A 26,465-nucleotide genomic window follows, 5' to 3' on the forward strand; every position below is an offset into this window, starting at 1 on the left:
AGGTGATGTAAGGAAGCACTCCCATAAATAATATACATATATTTTTAGTCTTTAGTGTTTTGTACTTTTTGTAGAAAACACGAGTTTATTTAATATTTTTGACCCAGTGTATACCGTTTTACTGCCGGGCTTGTTTAATTGTACTTACTAAGTACTCTCTATGGCTACTTTGTAACACCAAACTGAATTGTCCAATGACCGGAAGGGGACCAATTTTGTTCTTTTTTCAATATGTCATACTGTAAAAAAAAACTTGTATATGTAATTGGGAACTGAAATTATAAGAAAAGAGCTGCGGCGCCTACAATTGTATCCTCAAATGCTCACACAAGCCTCAGTGCTTCGTATGAGTATTATTAAGCCTTAATTAAACCTTTTACTGCAAAAACTTTTACACAGCAGTTCCGTGAATCTTTAATGAGAGAAATTGAATAGATTTTTCCTATGATCGAGCAATTTTTTTGTTGCAGAAATGAAGGGTACCAGAAGCAAGCTGAAATGCAGTATACTTCTCTGATTAACGACTTTGTACTGTTGTAAAGGGTAAGGGAAATTTAAATTGTCTGATTGAAAATAATTATAATTTCTTAATTAAAGCAAATATTTTATTTCACCCATTTAAAGGCGAGGTTTTAGGCGAAATATAGGGTTCTGGGGCTTAATGTCTTGGCCCTCCTTCGATACGCCTATGTACATACACATAAGTACATGCTTAAAATGTTTAATACAATATTGGTATTGAAGCTTAAAATAAAAGTTTACTTCTAAAAATTGTAAACATAATCTAATTTTAATATTATAATTCTATACTGAGGTCGAGCCAGGGACTAAAGCATTCGACGCACTTGGAATTAGAACAACAGTCCACAAATGCTCTATACAAATTCTACTGAGTACTGAAAATCCAATTGAATTGCATTTCAATTGTATTTCATATTAACTTCTATGGCAGTACTTGGAGTTTTTCAAGTGCAGAGTTGTTCTTATCTGACAATTTGTGCAGCACCAGCCGAAAATCCAGAAAAATATTTGGCATGTGCCATGTATGGCTTTGTTCCGTGCCATAATTGTCAGGCAAACCAGTAGGCTCAGGCTCATGCTCACTCTAGTGCTCCCAAATACATATTCACTCATAAACATACCCGTACATATATCAAGCGATGTCCATGAATATATGTACACGACCTGCAGATGTGTGCTGATGATGAAGCTGATGCAGAGTACCATTCAACCCCCGAGGCGCTAGGAACAAGCCATGGTATACCATTGTCGATTGCTGTTGCACACTGAGATTTAGTTCAGGACGGCAACAGCAACAACGACTAGGATCAGTCAGGCAGGCAGCAAGGCAGCAAGGCGGGCTGGCAGGCTGGCAGGCAGGCAAGCAGGAAGGCATGAAGGCAGCCAGCATGCACTGAGCATGTGATTAGATTCAGTTTCAATGAAAATTGAAATCACAGACAAAGCGGAGTGTACAATATTCAGGACGGTAAGGAGGGTTGGAAGCACAGTGCAAAAGTAGAGACGATAAAAATGCCTAAAACGAAAAACGAAAGCCAAAGGACGAACAAATATCTGGTGCTCTTGTAGCTCGGCATTAAAAACATTCTACACCGCCGATTGTGTGAGTCATAGTTGCTATTGTATTTGTGTGCCTCAGATTGTGTGTTGGCTATATTTTTGTGTGTTTCTGTAAGCGTGTGCTCGTGGATGCTGCACTGTAGCACCAACCACTAAACGTCAACCACCGACGTCAACACCACGCACAAACCAACACACATTAATAATATTCTTTCGCAGCGAGATTAACAGGCAAGCGCAGGCCAAGCGACGGCGAGCAAAATTATAATCGGCAGCGGTGGTGACGGCAGAAGAAAATCGGAAAATCGTTATACGGGATACAACACCACAGATTCATAGCCGCGGCGGCGTCTGTCGTGCCCCGGCCTCACACTCGTGCATTGCGTCCGAATCCTGCCGCAGCATCAGCGGCAGCCGAATTTTAATTTTGTGGTGCGTGCGTTTTAATATAATTTCTCTGATTTCTCGGATGTCCTGCTCTAGAGCGTAAAGTCTGTAAAGTGATTTGCGGTTAATTTAAATAAATAATCCCTAAAGTGTGGCATATATTTGCGACTACTCGCATAAAATAAACAAACGAAATCAGTGAAGTGTATGCAAAAGTAATAAATTTAAAGCTTCTTATTAACAACCACAAATTGTTAACCGTTACAAAAAACAATATCGTTGCGAAATATATGTCTTACTAAGCCGTGCTATAGGCTTATAATATAGCAAGCTTTTATAAAGTTTAATTTTTAAAAATAATATATTATACGAGTATTAAATGAATTAACAAATTGATGTGCAAACTTTTTGAATATGCCACAAAAACTCGAAAGCTTTAAGCGCCGCATTAGTTGCTAAATTAAGCCGCCAGCTGGCGATTTACTTCAATGAGCTTTTTGAGGGTTGAAAATCAGATCGCAGCTTGGCAACCCTAAGCTGCTGCAGCAGCGGACCATCCAATCCTAATTAGACGCTCAGCATCTACAAAAGTTTGCTAACTTTGTTTATTGTTTTTGCTGTTCATTGCAGTCGCTCGACTTCATGGATCCCTCCAACCTACCGTTCGGCTTTCCCGGCCTGCCTGGTCATGGACACATGCCCATACCACCCACGGCTAACATGTTGGGCGCACATGCCCATCCGGGACCTACAGCCAGTCCTCCACAAAGTGTGCCTGGCCGTCGAACACCGCTCGGTTCGGTGGGCCTTGGCGGCTTCTATGCCCAGGGACTGGGCATGACGCAGCAGGGTCTAACGCCTACGGACGAGAATAAGCCCGGCCCCAGTGCAGCAGAGAAGCCTCTGAGCCCAACGGCCGCAGCGCTGGCCGCAATCAGCGGTGGTACCACAACTGCGGCGGCAACAAGTGTGTCTGGCGGTGGTGGTGGTATTGGTGGCAGCGGCTCTAGTGGAGGTAAACAGAAGAATCGACAAGGCAAGACGGTACGCCTGAACATAAATGCTCGGGAACGTCGACGCATGCACGATTTGAACGACGCCCTCGACGAGCTGCGTAGCGTGATTCCTTACGCCCATTCTCCCTCGGTGCGAAAGTTGTCCAAAATTGCGACCTTGCTGCTGGCCAAGAACTACATATTGATGCAGCAGAATGCACTGGAGGAGCTGCGCAGGTAAGAAAGCTGCACGACCACAAAAAATATCGATCTTACAACAGAATAACTCTTGCAGATTACTGGCCTATATACAAAGCACTACGGGAGCAGCCCCCTTGGATCTCGGAGCGTTTCCAGCAGCCGCCAAGCTCCAAGCCTTGCTTCAGGGACCACATAATGAGCCACCAACCAGCAGCAACAGTTAGATGCTAAAGGGTTTTAAACACAGATATGAAGCAATTTTAACCGCAATATTAATACGAAGGTCCAAAAATTGTTTTGTCATCTTTGAAAACATTTATTATTGGGCCGCTCGTATTATTGTTTGTAATCATTTATTAGGAATAAGTTAACTTGCAAGCCAAATTATTGTGCACTAGTCATAGCATTGGCCGATGGCCTATATGCGAATCTGTTAAGTGATATTTAGTTCTTTTGTAAGAATTTCTTTAATGCATTTATTAACGTCTACTTTACTTTCTTACGAGCTTCATACTCGCTCAAGTAATAAAGCATTAATATGTATAAGAATTTAAAATTGGGTATACATAATATTATTCTCCACCCTGTACTCAAAAGATTGTTAGGATTGTTAAAAATGTGTCTAACGGGCAGAAGGAAGCATCCCCGACTCCATATACTTTATGTCTTTATACATGGTCTGTTTAAAGGAGGGGGAAATTGTGCATTTTTTTGAAAAGCATTTATTTAATCTTCAATGTGCCCTTTAAAGTAATCCCCCTTAGATATAATGTACTTATGCCAGCGCTTCTTCCCAATCCTTGAAACACTTCTGAACTGCACTTTTACGTATGGCCATCAGCTCGTTTTTTGATAAGTGCCATGGAAGACCTTATATAACTTCTATAACTTCCTTGTAGTATTCCTTATTAACCGTACGACCTGTTTGCAAGAACTCATGAGGCACCACACATTGTAGAAAACAGTGAGCAAAATGTTCACCTTTTCTTGAACAGCCCTCGTATATTCTCAGCAAGGCAAAACAGATTTATCTAGATATGTCTGTTGGTTTTTTTGTTTATCTGGATGATCAACCAAACTTGACTAAAGTATATAAGTCACGAGTTTGTCGATATTGAGGAATAGAAGTACACTAGATTGGAGATATACTTACGAGCTACACTCGTGTGACCAAAAGAATTATAAGATCCATATAAATAATTATATAGAATGGAGATTTTTATTTGTTCTAAATAAATTAAGTACTAAGAAGTTCAGCCAGTAATTATAAATGCATTGCTAAGTCTCTGAAGCGTTCACAAACACAAATTCTTTGGAGGTATTAGGGATTGCAAATAGTTGGACTGTGTATGACATAAAGATTACACTGAATGGATTCCAGAACATTTCCGGGACTATCACTCTGATTATCACTAAATAGGTGAATAAGTTAATTGTTGATGCGTACAAAACTTTTGTTTTTCAGTATAGGAATAATCCTAAAGCAGATAATTGGTAACCTATTAGCTAAGAAGTTTCAACAAATAACGGCGGACGGTAATGTAGTAAGCCAAATGATTATTTCACAACAACGTTCTTCATTCCGGTATGCCCGACGACAGGACCCGATTCTGGCCAGTGCGGAATATCCGCTGTTCTGTGGGCAGTTCACCGATGAGGAACTCACGCATTTTCTCGATGGCAGCACGTGAGTGTCCTGTGCCGTGGAAGGCTATGGTGGCATCGCGACCTGCATGATCCATGATCACATCCTCACCTCCCGGATGATCGTGCAGGAACTGTGTGACATCATAGACCCGATCATATATCACTATCCAGCAATCATCGTAGCTGTCGTGATGAGCCACCTGCTCCAGCGTCAGCTCCGGCAATTGCTGATCCGTAAGCTTCACTTTCGCCTTATCCGGCATGATTCCCACTTCGGCCGCATGCGTTGGGAGCTTAGAGTGCGTCATGGGCACGATTCGCAAGGTTTGCAGCAGAGTGGTCAGCGTCGATGCCATAATCAGATCAGTTTTGTGTTGCACTTGGACTTTCACTTTTATAATAAATCGATCGAATCGCACTGTTTTACAATCATGCGACGTCACTGGGGCGTCAAGTAGTGTGCCGTTTGCGAAAGAGTGTATTGTATGGTGTAAAAATAATTATGTTACTATTGTTCAGCTTGGATGCTGTCAAGTCCGGTTTGGTTGTGTCTCGCGCGACTACTGTCAGTCGAGTGCCAATATTGCTTTCGGTTTTAATCGTTTTATAAATGCCTACTATACACGTGAGCCGCCCCGACAATTGCGACTGAGAAGACAGCCGGACACATCGACGAAGTGTCTGAGATTGAGAGCAATCCATACCATAGACGCAATAGAGTCGAGCTTAGAACGAAACTTGTTTTAATTATAGATGAGTGTGTATGTTTGTATATATATGTACATATATACATATGTCTACATATAGTATATAGTTGAAAATGTAATATTCTTATCAATTAACACCACTTTGCTGCCGTATTTCTTAAACGGCATCTACAGCCGATATTCTTTAGCGTGCACTTAAATACCAAGTATAACATGAATAATAATAAAAGGCATACATAGTAATGAAAGTAGTAAATTCAATAATATTAATAACGGCAAGAGATATTTTTTTTTTAACAAAAAGTGCAAACATGAGCATATCCGTGGAATTTTTGAATTTGAAAATAACTATTTTCGTATGAATGAACAAATTTTAATTGCTTTTGAATGGTCATTGTATGTCTTCGATTTAATGGCGTATTGAAGCCAAAATAGTTATAGAAATAATCATAATAATAATACATAATACTAATCGTGCAAGCTTTTTTACTTATTATCGATATTTCTAAATAATAATGATAACTTTTTTCTTTTCAAACAAAAAGGGCAAACATGTATGTAAGAACAAATCTGCAGTCTAATTATTGTCTTTCAATTGTTGTGTGCCTTCGATTAATTTGGGCATTGAAGTCAAAATAGCTATAGAAATAATCAAAATAATAATACAGTAGGTGCACTATAACTGTGTTCGTCTGTATAGCGTCCGATCGTACAACCATTTTATTGATTATCGCCGATTCTAATTGATTTATTAGCAGCGGTTGAAGTGCGTGGAATTCCATTTTTGGTATAAAACCATTAAGTGTAATTTAATGTTGTCCAGTTGACTGACTGGCTTCAGATTATTAACCTCCCTGTGATAAAGCCTGAGACAATTTGCCGCCTTAAATGATTTATGTTGTTTTTCCTCCTTTACATTGTGAATAATTGGTGATAATGCCAAACGTTGAATTCAAAAGCTAAGAAAAAAGATTCACAAAAATGCAAAATTGAAACGATTTTTTAAAACGTACTCATACGTTGTTTAATAGATTAAATATTATATGGACGACGAGCTCGCAGATAATACAAGTAGTTTAAAGCTGTCGATTCGAAATGGCGCCGAAATGAGACGCGTGTTCCAACTACTTATTCAAACTTATACTTATTCAAATTACCAACATTGCTTTATGCAAGCAAGTAAATATAGTAATTAAAAACTCATTTAAAAGGGCTGACGAAATAGATTAGATTACAGCGCATTAAGAAGACCTATATGTAGTATGGCAAACAAAATGTTGTCCTTAATATTGTTCTATTTTCTCACCAATTGAATTCAAAACAATGAATAATTTATACAAATTCAACACAATAATATTATTATTATTATTTATAGCAAGCTGTTAGGTGGGGGAAAAAGAAAAAACAAATGCTGCGTCAATCGCCAATTAGTTCAAGTTCTATGTGTGGTTTGAGAACTTGTGATACTTGATACGTTTTAATTGCTGTTTAGATCAGCGGCGACCGCATAAGCTGTCTCGTAATTGCGCACGTAAGTTTGGTGTTTTATCATAAAAGTCGGTTACACCTCTTGACTTTGACTTTGAGGTCGTAACGATTGCATTTATTACCGCCAAGTAGGCTGGCAATATTAAGTTTCCAAATGTGATGAATATAGGCTTAGGAAGTCTGGAATGTGTTCATACTACAAACATACATATTTCACATAATGCGAGTCTCTACGATTTCCAGCCTCAGTTCCAGCTCGAAATTATTTCTCTGCATTTCCTTATCACTAAGTTTAAAATCGAGCTGCGTAATCACGCATAAACTTAGCAAGAGAGACCGACGTTATCTACGCACTTTGTACATATATTTCCGTAACGAGTGATCATCAGCCGGATTTATGCTTCATATTTATATATTATTTCATCATTTTGTTGTGGAAATAAATTTGTTTTAATACTTAAACAGCCTATTAATGTAATCTGGCGACGACCCCACGCAAATACTTAATCACTTAGCAAATGATGCCTCGCCATGTTGATGACGAGGCGAAAAGCGTGGCAAAAACAATTTTGTTGATTATTTGGGGTCAACGCAAATTATTTATCAGCAATAAACAAAAATAAATTATTGTGTCAATTTTTGAATTAAAAAATGTAACCTCAACAAATCATAATAAAACGAAATCAAAAAATATTCACGCTCATTATCAACAAATAGCGCAAGTGGACGTATACTAATTATTTAAATTTCAAGCTTGATGGGGCAACGCCGAAAATAACTGTAATTTAGTAGAGCTTTTCCATTGAAGCTTTAGCTAGTGCTGCTAGGTATGGATGTAGTATAGTACTATATTTCAAAAGGGCGTGAGCGCGCTTTTTTTGCACACGAGGCAGCTGTTGCTCATGGCGAAAGCTTTGATGAAAGCTTCGGTGCCGTAAATTGCAGTTTTTGTTTTGATAAAGATGCCGGTTTTAATGAAAATTATGTCAATTATTAATAAACATGAATTTAATTAGCCATTTTTTTGAAGATGTTTGTCAATGGTATGCAACTGTTTAACTTTTGAGTCATTTAATACTTGAAGCGTCCATTGATGCGCGCCTACCACAAAGTACTGTTAACACTTATGTTGCAAAACTTTGTAGCTTCCACACTTGCTGTGTTTGTGTGTGTGTGTGTGCGTATTTGGCGTACTGCGTACAAATTTTGGTGAACGACAACACAGTCGAGTTTCAGCAGCGCGTTGGCCCAGTCGCAGTTGCTAGTTGCTGTTGGTACACATTTTCGAAGTCAGAGTCAATTGAATTTACCGTTAAAAGGATTGACAAAGTGGCAAAATTAATGAAGTTATTAAATTTCAAAAGGACTGAGTAATAAGGAAATTGCATTTCAAACCAAGCGGACAACATGCGAGCACAAATGGTATGGGCTTGAAGCATATTGAGCATACGCCACGTTGAGCGCAGTAATACGACAACATATTGTTGGAAAAGGAGCAGAAAAAAGAAAACGACGAAGGCTTTCAAAACTATTTGCAACATCATTTTTTGTTTGTCCTTGTAGAACTTTGCAGCTAGTAGCAGGTGAGTTGTGCTTGTTTGGGATTATGGTTGGGTTATTTTAAAATTGTATACAGACCATATCTAAATTATTAATAACTGTTTAGTGTGCGTAGTCATGCGCCCAAAAAAATATTTGTATTTGCCATTTCCGGGCCATCAATATTTTGAAGTGCACTTTCGTTTTCATATTGCTGGCCCAGCCCACACGCACGCACTCAAAACTTAATTGAATATTTATCAGTTGATTGCAGGCTCAATTACTGTCAACACTCATACGAAGCGTGTGCCGATATTACCATAAATTCCCCTGTCGCCCATGCAAATCCAATTTAATTTAATAATCCTATACCAGCACAGAACGGAAACTTGCATACTTGTATTAAACGTTTCTTGCAATGTCATGTTTTCTTTTCTATAGCCAGATGATGGTGATACCGCCATTATCTGTCATGTATTTAGGCCTTATTGCCTGACGTTTAAGGCGCAATTTACAGTTGCCTCCCATCACATGCTGCTGCTGTGGAGCCAGTTGAGGTTTTCTCACATGAAATGCTTGGTCGCAGGCTGTTAAGCCCGACAAGCAGGCAAGCCCGACTGTTTGCCTTGTGAGCCACTCAAACACGAGCACGCCCTTGAAGCACACGGCCCCGACCTTTGCACAAACACAAAAACAAACATACACGCACACTCACACACACACGCACACGCACATACACACAACTGCACTCTAGCGAATACGATGAAGCAACATATTGCGTGTCGGAAAGTCAACAAGTTGCATTATAAAATTGCATAATATTTTACGAGTATGTATATGTTTGCCAGGCTTGTCCTGACCCGATCTGGCCATGAATATTTATCACGTGTCCGGAATTAATGCATTTTTAATGCTGCCACCACATTGAGGGCTGTGTCTCATGTCTCAATAAAGCTATTGGGTGCCAACGGATGATGAACGCTTCCGTTGTTTGCTTACTTGTTGAATTACAAAGCGAGGCATTAGGAATTGGGGGACCCCAACTGGGAGTTGGGAACCTCACATCCTAATATGCTACGTATGTTGCCCTCGAGTGTGTGTGTGTGTGTGTGTGTGTGTGTGTGTGTGTGTGTGTGGGCGCCTTTGTAAGCTGCTGACGTTGTTGTGCGCGTGTGTGTGTTCAGATTTTTGCCATACACGGATGGTATTAATGTCACACTTATTGTTTTCTCTTATTTATGTTCTTGTTTCGGCTGCCTTTTTATTTGCTCACTGTTCCAATAAAGGTTATGGGGGCGCCTCTTCACTGCAGGCTGTGTAAACAACAAGTGTCTTGGGCTTTTTGCGTTTTAATGAGCGCTTTATTGTTTATTTTTATGCCTCAGCCGGCCGGCAAGGCATTGTTTTTGAAGGTTTATTAAATGACTGTTTATTCTGTGTGTTGTTTTTCTTGTTGCCAACTATTCGACTGGCTTTGTGTTACTGACTGTCCCGCGGCTTAATGGTCTGTGCCAAGTCGACATATGGCTGTTGATTTTTACGACAATTTCAGCATTTATTTTAACATAATTTGGTTGAGTTCTTGGAGAGGATAGGAGATGGTCTATTGTCTTAAATACGTCCCGCAGATTCATCGACAATTTATGGGCTTTGCGTTGACCTCCCTAAACTGCCTATAAATATTAATTGACAACTAATTATATAAGTCTATAGATAAGCAGTGAGCTCTGCAAAAGGGTTTGCACATGCACGCACATATCAGCTTTTTTACGAGTAGGTGGCTCGTCTAGCTCGTCTAGTTTGCAGACATCAGTGTGGCGAAAGGACATCGCAAACAATGCCAATGGCAGCCATAATCAAGTCGCAACAATAACAACTTTGTCTCCCCATCCCACCGCCTCCACATTACTATCAACAACTGACGACCATGATAATGATGTTGTTGATGGCGACAGACTACAGCCAGCTATGTCATTACATGAGTACGAGTATTACAAATCGCTCTTGGCTGTCTGCGTGTTGTTGTTGCTGCTTTCAAAAGCTACGAGTATAGTATGTTGGCTATTTGTTATCTAAGCCTTTATCGTGTTGGTGTTGGAATGGAATGAAAAGAAATAAAATAAGATAGCTGCTGCTGACTAGGAGATGAAAGAGGAAGATTAAGCAAGAATTTCTCCATTTGCGAAGTACGAGTACATGAGTTAATGGCAACACGACTACCGGCATTCGATCAACCACATACAATATGGTGTTGTATTGCCTTGAACTTTCATCTCATTGTGATTATCTGTACTGCTTGTGTCGTATTATCTTTTGGTAGTAGTTGAAAGTTGATGGTTAGCTTGCTTTGTGAACTCAGAATAAAAACTTTTTCGAAGTTGCGATCCATTTTGACTTCATCTGAGATGACGTTAATTAAGAAATTTAAAGGGTTCTAATGAAAAACAAGGAAAATAATGTATCCACACAACGTTAGATAGACCTTACCTTTGGAAAAATTGAAAATACAAATAAATAGAATGAAAATATAAACTGTATTGTAAGATAAACGGCCATGTGTTTTTTATTAATCAGAACTAACTCAAATAGCTATTAGATATAAAATGAGAAACCTGAATAGGTTGAAAACTTGTACATTTTCAAATATAAATTGAAAGGAAGAATTAGCAATAAAAAATCAGGAACAATTAAAAATAATTTATTTGATTTTAAATAAGTGAAATGCCTTTGATTCCACTCGCTAAAGTGGAGAACTTTTGAAAGTGAAATTAGGACTTATTTCAAGGAAGTCGCATTTCTCTTCTGGCAATTTTTGGGCTGGAAATGGTAGCGAATTGAGGTTTTTCCACTCTTTGAATTGCAAAATGTTTTTGTCCACTGTACAAGAAACGCCACCCAAAAAAGCGAATATTATTACTATATTTTAAGTCAAAAAGTCATTTTGAAATATTGCATTTTTGCATAAAAGAATTTAATTTATGCTTAAATATTCTACACCCAACCAGAAGTGTTTTAAAATTCACTTTAAATACACAAAGGCATTGTGCGGCGCCACACTGTGACTTCTCCAGAGCCGTAGGCTCTTTGTCTGGGGTCCTATCTCCGCAGCAGGTACCTGGCAAGTTAAGTTTGCCGACGCCTTGGTAATCTTATTACCAGCACGTCTACCTGAAGCTGACCGGAATGCTCAGCACCAGCAAAAAAAAAAAAAGGAAGAAGTACTTTTCTGCTGTGCTACTGGCTGGTTGGCTATTGTGTGCGGACAAGGGCAGTTCAGAGTAGAGCAGGCCACTAATTATACTAATGAACATAATTTGGTGTTAATTTGCTCTAATTTGACAGCTTAAGGCGATAATTTTTTTACGGGAGTGTTGCGCAAAAATCGCTGGAAGTGGCCATTGAAGCTGAAAAAAGTGTCAGCAAGGGTGCGGGCGGGCAATGAACCATGCTAAGATTTATCGATTAGATAAGCGTAATTTTAGTCGCAGTAGCATATGTATGCTACACACACACACTACTGTACGTGTATGTGTGGGAGCGTTCTCTGGAATAAATGTGCATTTGCTCTTGACTTTGCACCATTAGCGGAAATAGTGTTATCTGTTATCAGTGGCATGTGGTTGCAAAAAATGAAATGCGATAATGCCCGGCGAAATCATTTTCAAAGCCATCCAGCTAGCTGACTAGCTGAAATCGCGTTTGGGAGGTGTGTGTGTGTGTGTGTGTGTGTGTGTGTGTGCGTGTGTGTGATGGAAAGTCAAAATGGGGCTGACACTTGTATTAATATTTATGGCTCTGGCCATAAATTGTAGCCAGCACACACAAAAAGTTAAAGGCTCTAAAATACATTTAACCCACACGAAAACCGCAGGGCTGTGCATGGCGCGTAATTTGTAGCTGTTTGTGAAAATGTCAAAAAAGTTGACTGGCCGTTAACAGAGATGAAGGCAGGGTCTGGACGACGGCGGGTCGCAATCTGACAGCAGCATTTTCCGATAGCAGTATGACTTGCTTGAACGAATGGTCTCGCAAATCATTCCCCCTGACATTTGCCAGACAGACTGCAAAATGTAAAATTCATTAAAGCAAGCTCTCATACATGGCATACGCATACAGACACACACACATATGCACACACATACTGCCATACTTGTGCAAGTGCCATAAAAGAAACGAAATACAAAAAGTTCCTATAAATAAATAAACAGTCGAGAAGTAATTGAAGAGGAATGCTTTGCAATTGCAAAGGTAAAGCAAAACTGATATAAGAGCGGACACCTACATAGTACTGCGCGTACGTACATTTGCGAGGTTTGTTCAAAAGAAAACTAGTTTTTCTGAACATTATTTAAGTGTAAGGCTAAGTGTAAGCCCTCCTTTAGTACGAACTCGGTCGAACACGTTTAAGAATTTGCTACCCTTTTCTCTTTTAACTCGCTGAAAACCTCGTTCTTGGACGATTGAAGTTAAATATATTTAAAATTTAATTCATATTTGCAATTAATAATAGCTAAATATGAATGTTAAAATAAAAGTTCGCACTTACAAAACAAACTACTGCGAGTATATCAGGTGCTTTATACTCAGGATTCCGGGAACATCTGAAGCTGACGCTATCTATGTAATCAGTACTGGGAAGAAATTTGCCTTGAACTGTTTATTTTATCTCTAAAAGAGCTTAAGGAGAAAACATTGAATGGATATTGAAAGAAATTATAACCACAAAAAAATTTAGTACGAAAATGGTTCTTACATTTCTTACAACTATTAAGCTGCTTCAATATTTTTTACGGTTCAAAATATTTGATATGGTATAGCCAGCAGCTCGTTCTTCGGTTCTGACTTTATCTCATCAATTATTATTGCTTAAAACATTCGAGAAAATTGCACGGCATGAGCCGATTGATATGCCAACATCCTCTGCAATTTCCCTTATAGTGATTCGACGATTTTTGAAAAACATTGTTGACGTGGTTGCAACTCCAGGACGCTCATTATCATCAACGTCTTCTCGGCCTCCTGTAAAGCGTTTCTGCCAATAAAAAGCATTTTTTTGAGACAAAGTGGATTCGCCGAATGCCTCAGTCGACATTTTAGGTGCCTTGGAGCACTTTATTCTATTTTTAACGCAAAATTTTATACATATCCTGTGATCCATTTTCTTTTTCAAATGTCACAAATCGAGGGTCACACAAAAACACGACTAACCTTTTACGTTGTGATCAACAAATTACTAATCCAAATTTGCTGATAATGTGTTCCGACAGAATTTCTTTTCTTAAATAAAAATTTGTACTATATTTTATGAACAGGTCTACTGCTACTTCATGTGGCAGTTTAATTCAGTTGTACATTAAAGGGGAATCCAGAAATTGTCCATAGAATATAACTATGGGATTGCACTTAAATCTATGTATGAATAAAATATTACTATAGAATATGTTTGAAGACTATGATGAATGTAGTTGAAATATGACATCTCATGGGGAGATCCTGCGCGTGATACTTTTCAAGGCTTCTTTTTCTTGGTCTAGAAAGCAGTTGTCTCGCAAGTGCGTTAGGGTGATAACCAAGGCGTCTCTCATTATTTTCTAAATGAGCTTCAATGACATCACCAACCTTTTTCAATGTGCCTAGTCTGAGAATTTTTGCTTGCTCAACTCTTATTTTTTCTTCTGTAGCGGATAAGCCATAAATTGGTAGCGCATAATTCAATATTGGACTTAGAATTTTTTTTTTAATTTTGATAAAACTTTAATCTTACTGTTATTATTTACAACAACTTAAATTAAACTTATAGAAATATACAAATACAGCTTAAACTTAGTCTTATTTAAATATTTATTTCATTTTATTATTAATTATTTATACTTATATTAAATAAATCTATTGGAAATATCAGCAGGGTGGACTTAGGATGGACTTGTAAATTGTAACTTTATTGCTGTACCAACATAAAAAAAATATATATCGATAAAATATAATCCAATGTAAACAGCCCGCGAATATTCAGAATTCACCTTTGCTTTTGAACACACCTCGTACACCCACAAATGCGAATTAATTAAAAAGTTCAGCGTTTTGATATTTGAATAACGTCAGGCACGTCCCCTATATAAGTACATCGTGATGTTGTCTTTTATTTTTCAATGTGGCTGCATACTCTGGGGCGTTGGAAAAATTTTCGCCCACCTGGTCCTGCATGTTTGCGCAGCTAATTGCGGCCATGCTTGGCGCTTAATGACAATTCAGTGACTGCGACCCGACAGTTCTCCCAACAGAGAGGGGGCTTGTAGATAAAGAACACGTGCGGCATTGGCGACAATGGCACCTTAAGTCGCAAAATTAATAACCCAAAGCCAAGCAAGGCTGTAGCGTTTGCTTTGATTTATTTATGAGCTGGCTGACGCATCATGTGTCTATGTATATCTCTGTATATATCTCTGTATATATGTGTTTGTGTGCCTTGACTGAGTAATGTACGTTTTATAGCTGGCGGGTGTGTGATTAATTGTGAGCGGGTTAACGGAATCGAGACATGTTATTGCACTATACTGTTCCCCCTTTTTTTTTTATAGACATGGACATTGTCATACGTGAGGAGGACATATCGTTGGCGCAGATTGGTGTCTATGCTTCAGTCTCCTTTCTGGTGGTATCTGCTGTGGGCGCTGCACTCTACACGACCTGCTCCAGGCGCTATCGTTTGAATTGGTTCGAGAAAAATCTGTTGGAGTCGGCCACTGAGAAGGATGAGGAGGCGCAGAGGTAAGCATACGAGTCCTCGCATAGTAGATGACTAATGACTGCCCTCTTCACTCTGGGTGCAGTCGTGAGGCGCTAGTGACTGGCGCCGTGGGCTATAATGTCGATAATGTGAGTGAATGTATGCGTGGGAAAATGAACAATGCGGGCAATCAAAGCCCGAGCTCGGTTAAGTCCGATGATCCAGCATTTTGGGTGCCGGCTTCGTCAGCCTCGACGGCGGCCGTGCAACAGCAAGTCTCGAATGTGACAGAGGAGTCTGCACCTCCTTCGCCCACCTCACCCACCGGCAGTCTGAAGTCGAACACGTTGTCCTTCTGCTCCACCACATCGGTGCCCATTGCACGATCCGACAAGCATGTGGTGCTGGCCATGCAGCCATCGCGTCCCAGAGTCTCCTCCATGAATGCCAAGCTGGATCACACCAAAATCGACATGACCTTATACAGAAGCGTAAGTGACATGTGTATACCCTTTCTTTACACTCTCTTTAAACCTGCAAATTTAAAGCACTCGCAACCGAAACCCATAACTGCAACAGAGAACAGTAATATGCGCGGTCAGTTGCATGTGAGCATCAACTACGATCCGGTGGCGGGTCTATTAACTGTTCGGTTGTTGGAGGCTCAGGAGCTGCAATCACGTCAATCAAGCGGAACTCCCGATCCCTATGCCAAGATTCGATTGTTGCCGGACAAAAATAATTTCTGGCAGACGCGCATACACAAGAAGACCTTGAACCCAGGTAGAGAGAACTTCAATTCAAAATATTACCATTCCACTTAATTGAGTGATGTTTCCACAGTTTTCGACGAGCACTTCACCTTCGAGGTGAGCCCGAATTCTTTGGATAAGCGCACAATTGAGATCCTGCTGTACGATTTCGATGCATATTCTCGCCACGTTTGCATTGGTGGTACGAAGCTGTATTTGGCAAATTTGGATCTCAACGAGCCCCTCCAGTTGTGGACCCCACTGAGCACAGTCTCTGCCCAGGACCAAAAGATGGACTTGGGCGATATTATGGTGTCACTGGCCTATCTGCCCTCAGCAGGTCGCTTAATGGTCGTCCTAATTAAGGCACGGAATCTGCGAATTGTAGACGATGCACGAAACTCTTCGGATCCGTACATTAAGGTATCGCTCCTGGGCCCAGGCGGCAAAAAGTTAAAGAAGCGCAAGACGGGCGTACAAAGAAATACAATCAATCCGGTCTATAATGAGGCGCTGGCTTTCGATGTGGGCAAGGAGACACTGAAGAGTTGTGTGCTCGAGTTTACAGTTGTACACGATGGATTACTGGGTAAGAGTTAACGATGGTGTGAACTTACCGGAAGCTTACCTTTTGTAATTCACCGCAGGCTCTAGTGAAATACTTGGACGTGCTCTTATTGGCAATTCACCGGAAGTACGTATGGAAGAGAAATTGTTCTTTGAGGAAATGTTTCGTGCCAAAAATGCCACTGCACAGTGGGTGGCCCTCCAAGAGCCTATCATACCGAACAACTTGAGGGGCACAGCCAATGTGGCAACCAAAAATTAAATTGTTTTAAAGCTTTCTCATAGTGGGGACATGAACCAAAAGCTGAACAGCTGAGTGAGCAGCGCGTTAACAGTGGCAACTGTTGCTGTATCCTCTGTAACAGAGCAATGTTAACATCAGCACAGAACCACCTTAGGGACATCACAGGGATACATCGCCTAACGGAAACCGATTCATATCTTGAGTTTGGTCGGGAAATTGAAAATTGAAAAGCTTACGTAATATATATACTATATACTACTAAATATCGTGCGCTTTTAATGGTATTAACTACAAATAACCAATGAATATATAAGTACTTGATAACTTTGTGTGCCATATATACATACTACTACGAGTATATGTCAAGATGTACCTAAGGATAATATAGAAACGTGTTTGCCTATACATACGTATGCATGTAATAGTTATATAAGCGCTTGAAACAAGTGGCTAATGTGTGCAAGGTATGATCTAAATGAAGTGTGTAGTTTAAGGCAAACTCAACAATTTATAGAGAGAACCAATAACATATTTATGGATATACATACTTGTATGTATTACAGCTGGTTTTTATGAAGACGGTTTCAGGGCAAAACAAAAAGGGCACAAGTGTTGGGAAGAGAGTCTTTAGTCACTACTTACTGCTTTTTTCTGCAGTTAATGCAATTATATCAATGAGTTTATTATGCATGTCTAGTAAATAACTTAACCAATATTGTGTATTAGAAAAACTATCAACCTATTAACATAATTATTGTAGCTAATGTGAAGCAAATCAGTCAATGAGCTAAATGCAATTATTTAAATGTAGCAACAGTACAATAGTTCTAGTCCCATTAAATTATCCAGTACTTAGTAATTATCGCATATATTTGTGCATACATACGAGTACGAATAAAATAAAATTTTCAAAGCTCAATAACGTTAAAGTTCGAATTCTTTGCTTTAAAGACTGGTTCGTGGTTTGGTTGCCATTCAATAAAAATGCTATAATATGCCACCACACACAGTCTTTTGAAGCCAACGAAACCAATAAAATGAGAGCTATGTGTTCTTATCCTACTGCCGCTGCCAAACATCGAACAAACACGCACACCCACACCCACACCCACATACGCATTAGAACACACACATACACACACATTTATCAGCTTATATATTTGGCAAATACTTTGCTACTTGTTGACCAACTTGGCGTAAAAAACTTTTACACAACCTTTAACTAATTTCCAACATTGACTGATAAATCCGCTGGGAGCCGCTACATTGGGTGTTTAAGCATGCGTGTGTGTGTATCTGTGTGTGTGTGTGTGTGTGTGTGTCTATGTGGGTGGGTGTGTGCAATTTTAACGTAAATTTCCTTTCAATCAAAATGTGCTTTCATTCAATTTGGAAACGCCAACAAAAGTAACTGTGCGACGAGTGCCAGCGAAGCCATCCACAGTCAAAGCCAACTTTGAACTCTTGCCAAGAATGGTTGGGTGTTGATGCTGCCAAAAAAGCAGGTTAGCTTCTTGAAGGCAGCATTTGATAGATTTTACCAGCACTAAGTATGTATATGTATGTGTATGTATAGTACTTGTATATGTGTGTGTGATAGTGGGCGGGTGTGTTACTGCAGTGGCAGTAGCCGGGAATAACGAGCACAAAACGGGTTGACCGATAGAAAATCAACTTCAAAGATAAGCAACCACACCGCAAGTTAGTTAAATTGTTGGGCATCCATTTAAGTAGAACCCTTCCCCCCACACACTTTGCTCTGTAGGTCTATAAGTATGCTGCAAAGTTTTGGCTGTTTTTCAACACAAATGATGATGGGTATGCATGTATGTCACCTTAATTTTGGGATATTATTATTATTCTTTGTTTGGGTTAAAGTTTGCTTTCTTTCTGATAATTAACATTTTCAAATATTAGACTATCAGTTATTTCATAATTCGGTCAAGACTAAGTCAGCCAACTGAAGTGCTGTAGAGAGTTGTATAAAAACTGATTTTGTTATTTAGTAATGCATGTGCAAATACTTCCATTAATCAGCCAGCAGCAAGCCCCTCCGATCCTAAACAGATTTATCAACATGATTAAATATTATTAGAGAAGGTCTCCAAGACCACATATTTATATAAAATTGTACAGATTTATTATCGAATTAATGAAAATCAATTATTTATAATCTTTCAGCTTGATCCTACTACACTTCTTTTGTTGCTTCATTGTATTGGAATTCCTGATGGAACGTTGGATTTGGTTTCCAATGACTTCCATTAACGATTATTAAGGTATTCTATAATTTGTATGTTTTTTGTGACGTTCCTCACAACCCTCGTCATTTTAATTCATGATTGGGGGAGGCTTCCAAAACAAAGCACCTCATATTTATATATAATTGTTCAGAAGTGTGAACAATTAAAATACATAATTTATTTCATATGGACTTTAGCCTCGTCGTATTTCTTTTCGGTCTTTATTCAGGAATATAGAATTTCTTGTGAAACGTTGCATTTGCTTTTCAATGACTTCCATTAACGATTATTAAGATATTCTATAATCTGTATATGTTTTGTGATGCTGCTCATAACCCGTCTACTCGTCAATTCTAATTAAGATTGGAGAAGGCTTCCAGAACAAAGCACCACATATTTATATATAATTGTTCAGACCTGTGAAAAATTAAAATACATAATTTAATTCACATGGAATTTAGCCTCGTCCTATTGGACTTTTTTTCCTGCTTTTATTCAGGAATATGGAATTTCTGATGAAACGTTGGATTTGCTCTTGAATGACTTCCATTAACGATAATGCCAAATGTTCAGATATTTATGTAGCCCCTTTGGTGGCTTTATTATCTTGTTATTAAAAATGCGCTTACTTTTTTTGTTACTTTGGTTCTTTTGTTATTTTTTTTTTGTGAATTCTTTAAGATCCATTGTTAAATTTAGGCTGTAGCTTGTTTTTAATTGTGCTAACTATTTGTTTGCTTTTCAAAGCAAATATGTAAGCAAGTTTTTTTCTTCCCTGTGTAGAAGTTTTTTTTATCATTAATTTTCAAACAGAATATTGCTCAATTTTGGCCCATCACGCACACACATTCAGTAAATTATTTTCCTCCACTATGCTCTTAAAAAATCTGTCTGCTACCGCATCAACGTCAATTCCAATAAAGCGCAGTGACTAACGAGTAAATTTCATTTTTAATTTCATCTTGCTTCTGTCTATTCGAACGCCATTTTGTCTTTTGTGTCCATAGCCAATGGCTGCACTACTGGCTTGCTTCAAAGCTTGTCAGCGGAAAACGTAAACTAACGACATTTTCGTTCCCTTATTTACACAATCAATTTTGCTTCTGTGATATGGGAAAAGGCAACCGGCAATGCTGTGAACATTTCTTGCCCCCCTCCTCCTCCCCCCACAGCTTGCATCTTGGGCGAGCATTTTTGGCATGCTATTGTTGCAGCTATTACCCCTATCTACCCCTACCTCAACGCCTACCCCCATCCCTGCCACTGGCCCTGTTGTATCGTTAAGTTGCACATGCATTGGCGGTGGCGTTGGCGTTTGTGCCGCGAGGGAAATTGTCGTCAAAGCGCAAAAAATGTCACATTGTTGTTTTAGCAGGGCACAAACAGACAAACACCCACACCCACACTTACACTCTCTCTCACACACACACACACACATGTCGCTTTGTGTAATACATAGTTCTAGTTTTTCGTATCCTTTTTTGATGTTGACCGCATTCGCATTCGAATTCGTTCGCTCGTTTCGACCGTTGCGCTCGTTTTTGGTGCCTTTTATTGTTTATGCAACTGTCAGCAGTTTTCTGTTCGTTCTGTTCCACTTCCAGCCCTTCAGCTCTTCAGCTCTTCAGCTAAAGTTTCGCTTACAATTGGAGATTTACTTTGCTTGGCACGTATGTAGCTCTCATCTATCTGGGTGATAGCTTGCTTTGGCTCAGGTTATTGGGTGGTTTACATCTGTGCGCCCGTTCCGTCTGTGTTGCATCATCATATTTGCTGTCGTTCCAAATTGTTTCTAGCACGACTTTTGACAGCTAGCAGATTAGGTGGAAACAGTATTGGTCCATACCATATATCCTTATACCTTATACATAACTTATAGTACGTATATGTATGTGCCAACGCTGATTGGCTGGGGAATCGCGTTCAGTTTCATTTTTTTGTAGACAGAAGCTACCTAACTAGATTATTATAATTGTCGTGCTTTTTCACCTCAAATGCATTACAGTACAAATTCCGTATAACGAACTCTGAGAGCAGCAATTACGTTTTACATAAAAATTTAAATTCTACTTATAATTCAAAAATAATTAATGTTAAATCAAATCGAACAGGAAAGCCTTCAAATGGTTAAAATAAAGATATAATGACTGATATATAAAATACCGGGGTTAATTTTGTATATATTTAATATAAAGTTTAAAGACGAATTAATTATTAGAAATCAATTATAAACATTATTTTGTATTTTATTTAATTGCTTAAAGCAATTATTCTTATATATAAAAACGGCCTTTCATAAAAAGCGATTTACCATAAATATAAGACAGTTAGAAAATTTTATTTTCCACACTTGCAATCTCAAATTATCACCAAACCGACACTAAAGATTCTCTGCTTTTGCTGCCAAAGTTTACTAGCTGGGAACATTGAAATGGCTTCCATCCAAAACTTTATTTAATTCCATTCACTTCCGGATATTTGCTTGCATTCAATGGCCTTTGAAACTTGGCTTTTATTCAAATTATTACTTTCAAAGGATCTTATAACTATTGCTACTACACTTTAGAATCCACTTCAGAAGATTCTGTTTCTTTCCATCTCTCTGTCTATTGGTGTATTCCGAAATAAGTCCACTATATCATATGGGTGCCATAGGAAAGATCAGTTCAAAAATAATGTATAATAGCACAACTTTCTTATTTATAACTCCATTGTTACCAATCCCGGTACTTATGAGTATTTTTTAATGATATCTGATTATATTCGGACGGTGTGTCTAATATACTAAGTAATATAATATGTTTTAAATATTGTTATATTGATATACGACTTTTGGAAATGGTTACAGGTACAGGGTATTCAAGGGTCCGGTTCGCGGGACTAGAGTATTATTCTCGATTTATTCGAATTTTTGTTATTTATAAAAGAGAGATTTTTATAGCCGAAGAATTAAATGTTTTACTTGGCAGTCTAAAAGGATGAACAAAGTGTTGGAGACCCTATGTTTCAGATATATGTGATCAACTACATGAAGTCATTACTGCTTGGTTGTCCATCTGTCTGCCCGTTGGGAAATATTAATGGTTTAAAGGCATTACTAGTGGGGACACCAATAATTTACATTGTTGTAATAATGTGTTACTAAGCATATGGATGAGTTTATTCGGAATCGGAGAAAGAAATATTACAAAAAGTTGATATAAATTGTAGGATATAAATTGGATAGATTACAGGTGCAAGGTATACGTAAGAGAGTTGGGTGTGTTTCAATTCAAATTGGTAATTATATTTTGATGGTCTCAGCATCGGATTGATTTTGAAAGTGCAGGTCTCCCAGAGCTTTACTTTTTTGACTGCGAATATTAACTGGGTCGAATTTTTGTACAATAGATACATGTGCCTAGCCATGAAGAGGAACTTTTTTGCAGAGAAAAGTTTTTTATAACGATGTTCAACTACATGCTCATGCTGTGAGTAATTTTTCGGCAAAGCCAAGCCTTTTCAAAAACTCATTAAGTGTGTCAACAGCAAGCTAGTATAGTTTAGCAACAAAAAAAAGTCTGGCTAAAATAAATAGAATTATTTTAAACTAAACTAACTAACACACACATACTCATATTTATAGTGCATGCAAAGACTTGCATAAAACTCATCAATAAACAAAATTTATGGCCAAAACACAATTGCGCTGAACAGAACAGAAGCGGCACCACATCAGTGTGTGTGTGTGCTGACCAGCAAATGAAAAAGGCAAAGCCAAAAGCCAATTAAAGACAGGCATGGGCGTGCGCTGGACAACATTGTAAAACAATGCACCCTACAGGCTTCGAGCAGCATTCGCCAAATGCCGCAAGCTACAAGCTCCCCTCGCTCTACGCCTCCAATGCCAGCTCGGAACTGAGGCGAGCCGAGCAGAGCCGGCACAGCAGCGCAGCAACAAAATGTCCGCACCCAATCAGCATATTTAAATTGTGTTGTGTTGGTGATTGAAATGCATGAAGTACGACAACGCAAATGGGTTAGTTAAGGGGCTGGATCGGGCGCTGGTGCAGGAGCTGGTGCAGGAGCAGATCGCAGGACTGTCCAGCATTGGCAAACATGAATTTTTAGAATGCTGATTCTGGCTGTGGCTACTGTGGCCACTATGGCCACTATAGCCTCGGTTGCAACTACCACACTTTAATGGCCCCCATTCGTATTGATTGTGCGACTCTGACTCTCTACTTTTTCCTTTAGTAGATGTCCCTTAATTGCTGGACAACGACAGCAGTCCAGCACATGCTGTGAAGGTGGCTCCTCAAAAATGGTGCGGCCATTGGGCGTATTTTTGGTTGCATATCCACAAATCGTTTGAACATTGTTTTCTTTCGCTAGTGGCGTCAGTTCTTTTATTGTTGTTGTTGTGTGTGTGTGTATGTTTCTCTTTCAAAAAAAAAAGAAGAGAAAAGGGGAGATACTACCTAAAGCTATAATGCTAAAAAACATGCAAGTGGCCAGCAGCACTTTGCTGCTATGCACAGGCACTTAAAGCGGCCAGTTTAATTGGAATTTAGGCGCAAAGTCGTAAATATTTTTGTCATGGCCAGACCTCGTCTAGCACCGACAGCCGATCCTGCACGTATTCAATTTTGAGCGTGTGCTTTGAAGTGCCGGCAATTGGTAGCTACTGCTGTGGTAAGCGCTGATGGCTCTGATATTGGAGTTTGAAGTGGCAGCTCGGCAGCTTTGATGGCAGTAGCAGGCAGCCAAAAAAAAACTAGTCGTGCACCATATTTCTTAACAGACCAGCTATTCGTGGATTAACAAAATAATATGAACGAAGCTCCACATTTGCTTAAAATTGCGAAAGTGAAACATTCTATTAGTTACATTTTATTTAAAACCTCGCAAATAAACTTTTTGTGAAAAAACTGTACAACATTTGTTGCAAATTATGTCTTTTTTTCTTTTTTTGTTGGCATTAAATCCCAATGGGAATAAGTTTTATAACTATCTTGCTGAATACACCTTCCTTTCGGGTTTTGTGTGCAGATTATAAATCTTTTTCTTACCTCTTTTGAACCTTCCTTTAGTTTGCCTATTAAATATTCCCCCAACTCTGATTAGTAATACTTATAAATTGAGTTAAGTATTAATTATATTCAATTTACTTCGTTAGGCAATTGCTTTTTTAAGTTTGAAAGACGCGTAACTTGTCTTGATCACATATGTCTACTAATCGTTCAAGGAAAATAAATTGACCTATATGTGTCGGGGGCTTTATATATATAACTGCTTTTAAGTTGAAATATATCTTTATATTCCGAAATATAGGTCTTCAAATATTAGATGTGTCTGTACAGCTCTGAGAGAAGCAATGATTGCAAAAGACTACTGACCACCATTCTTCATTCGAGGGGTTACTAACTTATGCCCAAACAAGAGAGAACGCTACAGTCGAGCAAGCCCGACAGTGTAATACCCTGTACCCAGGTAAACTTCCGTCACTGAGTTATATGCGCCCATAGCAGCAGCAAAAAGAGGAAGAAGAAGAGCGAACTTGTTGCTGCAGTTTGGGAGGTTGTACTGGCGAGAATTTGTTTCGCTAATAACTTTTCACAGAATTGACCGAATTGGATAAAATTTTAAACAACAGTAGACAATTATATATAAATTACGTGTGCAAAGTTTGGTTGAGGTAGCATTTGAAATGTAGACGCTATTGACGAAATTCTGTAGCGGGGGAAGGGGGGGAAAATTAAAAAAAAAAAAATAAACTCGTCCTTACTCGGACCTAGGAGAATCTGGATGCCAACTTTGGTTATTCTAGCTTTTATAGTTTCTGAGATCCTCGCGTTCATCCAGACGGACAGACGGACAGACGGACGGACAGACGGACGGACATGTCTAGATCGATTTCTCTCGTCATGCTGATTCAGAATATATATACTTTATGGGGTCGGAGATGCTTCCTTCTGCATGTTACATACTTTGCACAAACCTAATATACCCTTTTTACCCTACGGGTACAGGGTATAAAAACGATAAATCGGAACACTTTCACTGAAGGTTATAAAAAGAATTAGCTATTTATTTCTTAAATTGAATCTTTACCTTTTGTTTTCAACTCCGCAATATGCAAATAATTCAAGGTAGTGTTTTAATGTGTTCATTCATCAAATGTTTTAAGTTACGAATGTAAGGGAAAAAGGATTATTCGACGAATTTAAATTAAATTTCTAATATAAATTGAAATTGCAACAAATAGTGTCCAGGTCAAGGATTTATTTTCACAATGCCCCGTCAATTTATATAATTGATAAGCATATCCCAGCTCCTTGAAATTGATTGCGGTATTCAAGTTCTTCCATGCCACCTCAAGCAAAGTTCAAACGAGGTGCACACGTGTTTTCCACTTCAAGTACGAGTCTAGCAAAAATCATTGCCACACAGCCCTTCGACACGCCGCCCCGAGATTGCGGCGACAGCCAGCAGCTCAGGCAAGTGCCGCATGCTTGCATGTTGCAGCAACTTAAGCAGCAGCATCAAAAGCAAAAGCAAGCGAAATAGAAACACGCAGTGGCAAGTACATGAGGCAAGCATGCATCTTAACGTGATTTAAACATGACGCTGCTCATGACGTTGACGATGACGTCGCTGTGGCTGTTCATAAGAGATGTGCAGCAGACATAAAAATGATCTCGATCTGTCACGTTAAGGGGGCCAGATGCTTACAAAATCCACGGCCATTCTTCATCTAAGAATAGGTAGACGCTAAGGACAGTGTATTATGCCAGGGTTAATTATGAGAGCTTCTTATATCGAACGAGCAGAACGTTACAGTCGAGCTAGTCCGTGCTGGAAATAATCCGCATTTACCATTTTTTGGGCTACGACCTTTTTATTTCAATAAGCCTCGTTGTACCAAATATTCTTATTACAGTAACAATATATGGAATGTGCTCCTATTGGTGGTAAAAAAATTATCTTGATGACCATCTAATAATAAACAAGCCACTATTGCAAAGTTTTATTTGTATAGCTTTGAAGTTGTGGATAGGACTGACGATATAGCAAGCAATTAAAATAAACTCGCATTGTCTAGAAACTGAGAGTTTGGTTATGAGACCGAGCATTTCCGAAGTTGAACCAGACGGACGGACGGATTAGTTATGGTAACAAATAATTTTTATTCGAAGTTTTTTGATTTTTTGCAATAATTAAGAATCAATCTTCTTTGTGAAAAAAAAGTACAATTATAATGAGCTAAATATATTCGCGAATTATATGAAAAATCGTTGTTTATTTTAGTTTTCTTTAACAACATCATTTAGGACTATCAAATTTAATTTCTTCTTGATAAGTAATTAAAGTTGAAGTTTAATTATAGTTACTGAAACCAAGGCGG

The 26,465-nt window shown here is 38.8% G+C and overlaps 3 protein-coding genes across 3 annotated transcripts; 2 read left to right on the forward strand and 1 right to left on the reverse strand.

The window, feature by feature from the left end:
• Nucleotides 1-2,603: 2,603 nt before the first annotated feature.
• On the forward strand, nucleotides 2,604-3,442 carry LOC115630716 (class E basic helix-loop-helix protein 22). Its single transcript, XM_030527368.1, has 2 exons — nucleotides 2,604-3,200; nucleotides 3,259-3,442. The coding sequence occupies exons 1-2, from the start codon at nucleotides 2,611-2,613 to the stop codon at nucleotides 3,386-3,388; spliced, it is 720 nt and encodes a 239-aa protein (XP_030383228.1). The 5' UTR covers nucleotides 2,604-2,610; the 3' UTR covers nucleotides 3,389-3,442.
• A 919-nt stretch (nucleotides 3,443-4,361) lies between these two features.
• On the reverse strand, nucleotides 4,362-5,355 carry LOC115630674 (cytochrome b5). The gene has a single exon (XM_030527318.1). It carries the CDS (start codon nucleotides 5,165-5,167, stop codon nucleotides 4,742-4,744), a length of 426 nt encoding a protein of 141 aa, XP_030383178.1. The 5' UTR covers nucleotides 5,168-5,355; the 3' UTR covers nucleotides 4,362-4,741.
• Nucleotides 5,356-8,244: 2,889 nt separating this feature from the next.
• On the forward strand, nucleotides 8,245-17,706 carry LOC115630591 (synaptotagmin-5). Its single transcript, XM_030527210.1, has 6 exons — nucleotides 8,245-8,589; nucleotides 15,124-15,313; nucleotides 15,376-15,763; nucleotides 15,821-16,055; nucleotides 16,116-16,613; nucleotides 16,672-17,706. Exons 2-6 carry the CDS (start codon nucleotides 15,126-15,128, stop codon nucleotides 16,851-16,853), a joined length of 1,491 nt encoding a protein of 496 aa, XP_030383070.1. The 5' UTR covers nucleotides 8,245-8,589; nucleotides 15,124-15,125; the 3' UTR covers nucleotides 16,854-17,706.
• The last annotated feature ends 8,759 nt before the right edge of the window (nucleotides 17,707-26,465 follow it).

This window comes from Scaptodrosophila lebanonensis, unplaced genomic scaffold, assembly GCF_003285725.1.
Source record: "Scaptodrosophila lebanonensis strain 11010-0011.00,11010-0021.00 unplaced genomic scaffold, SlebRS2 tig00001410-arrow-pilon, whole genome shotgun sequence".
Lineage (NCBI taxonomy): Eukaryota > Metazoa > Arthropoda > Insecta > Diptera > Drosophilidae > Scaptodrosophila > Scaptodrosophila lebanonensis.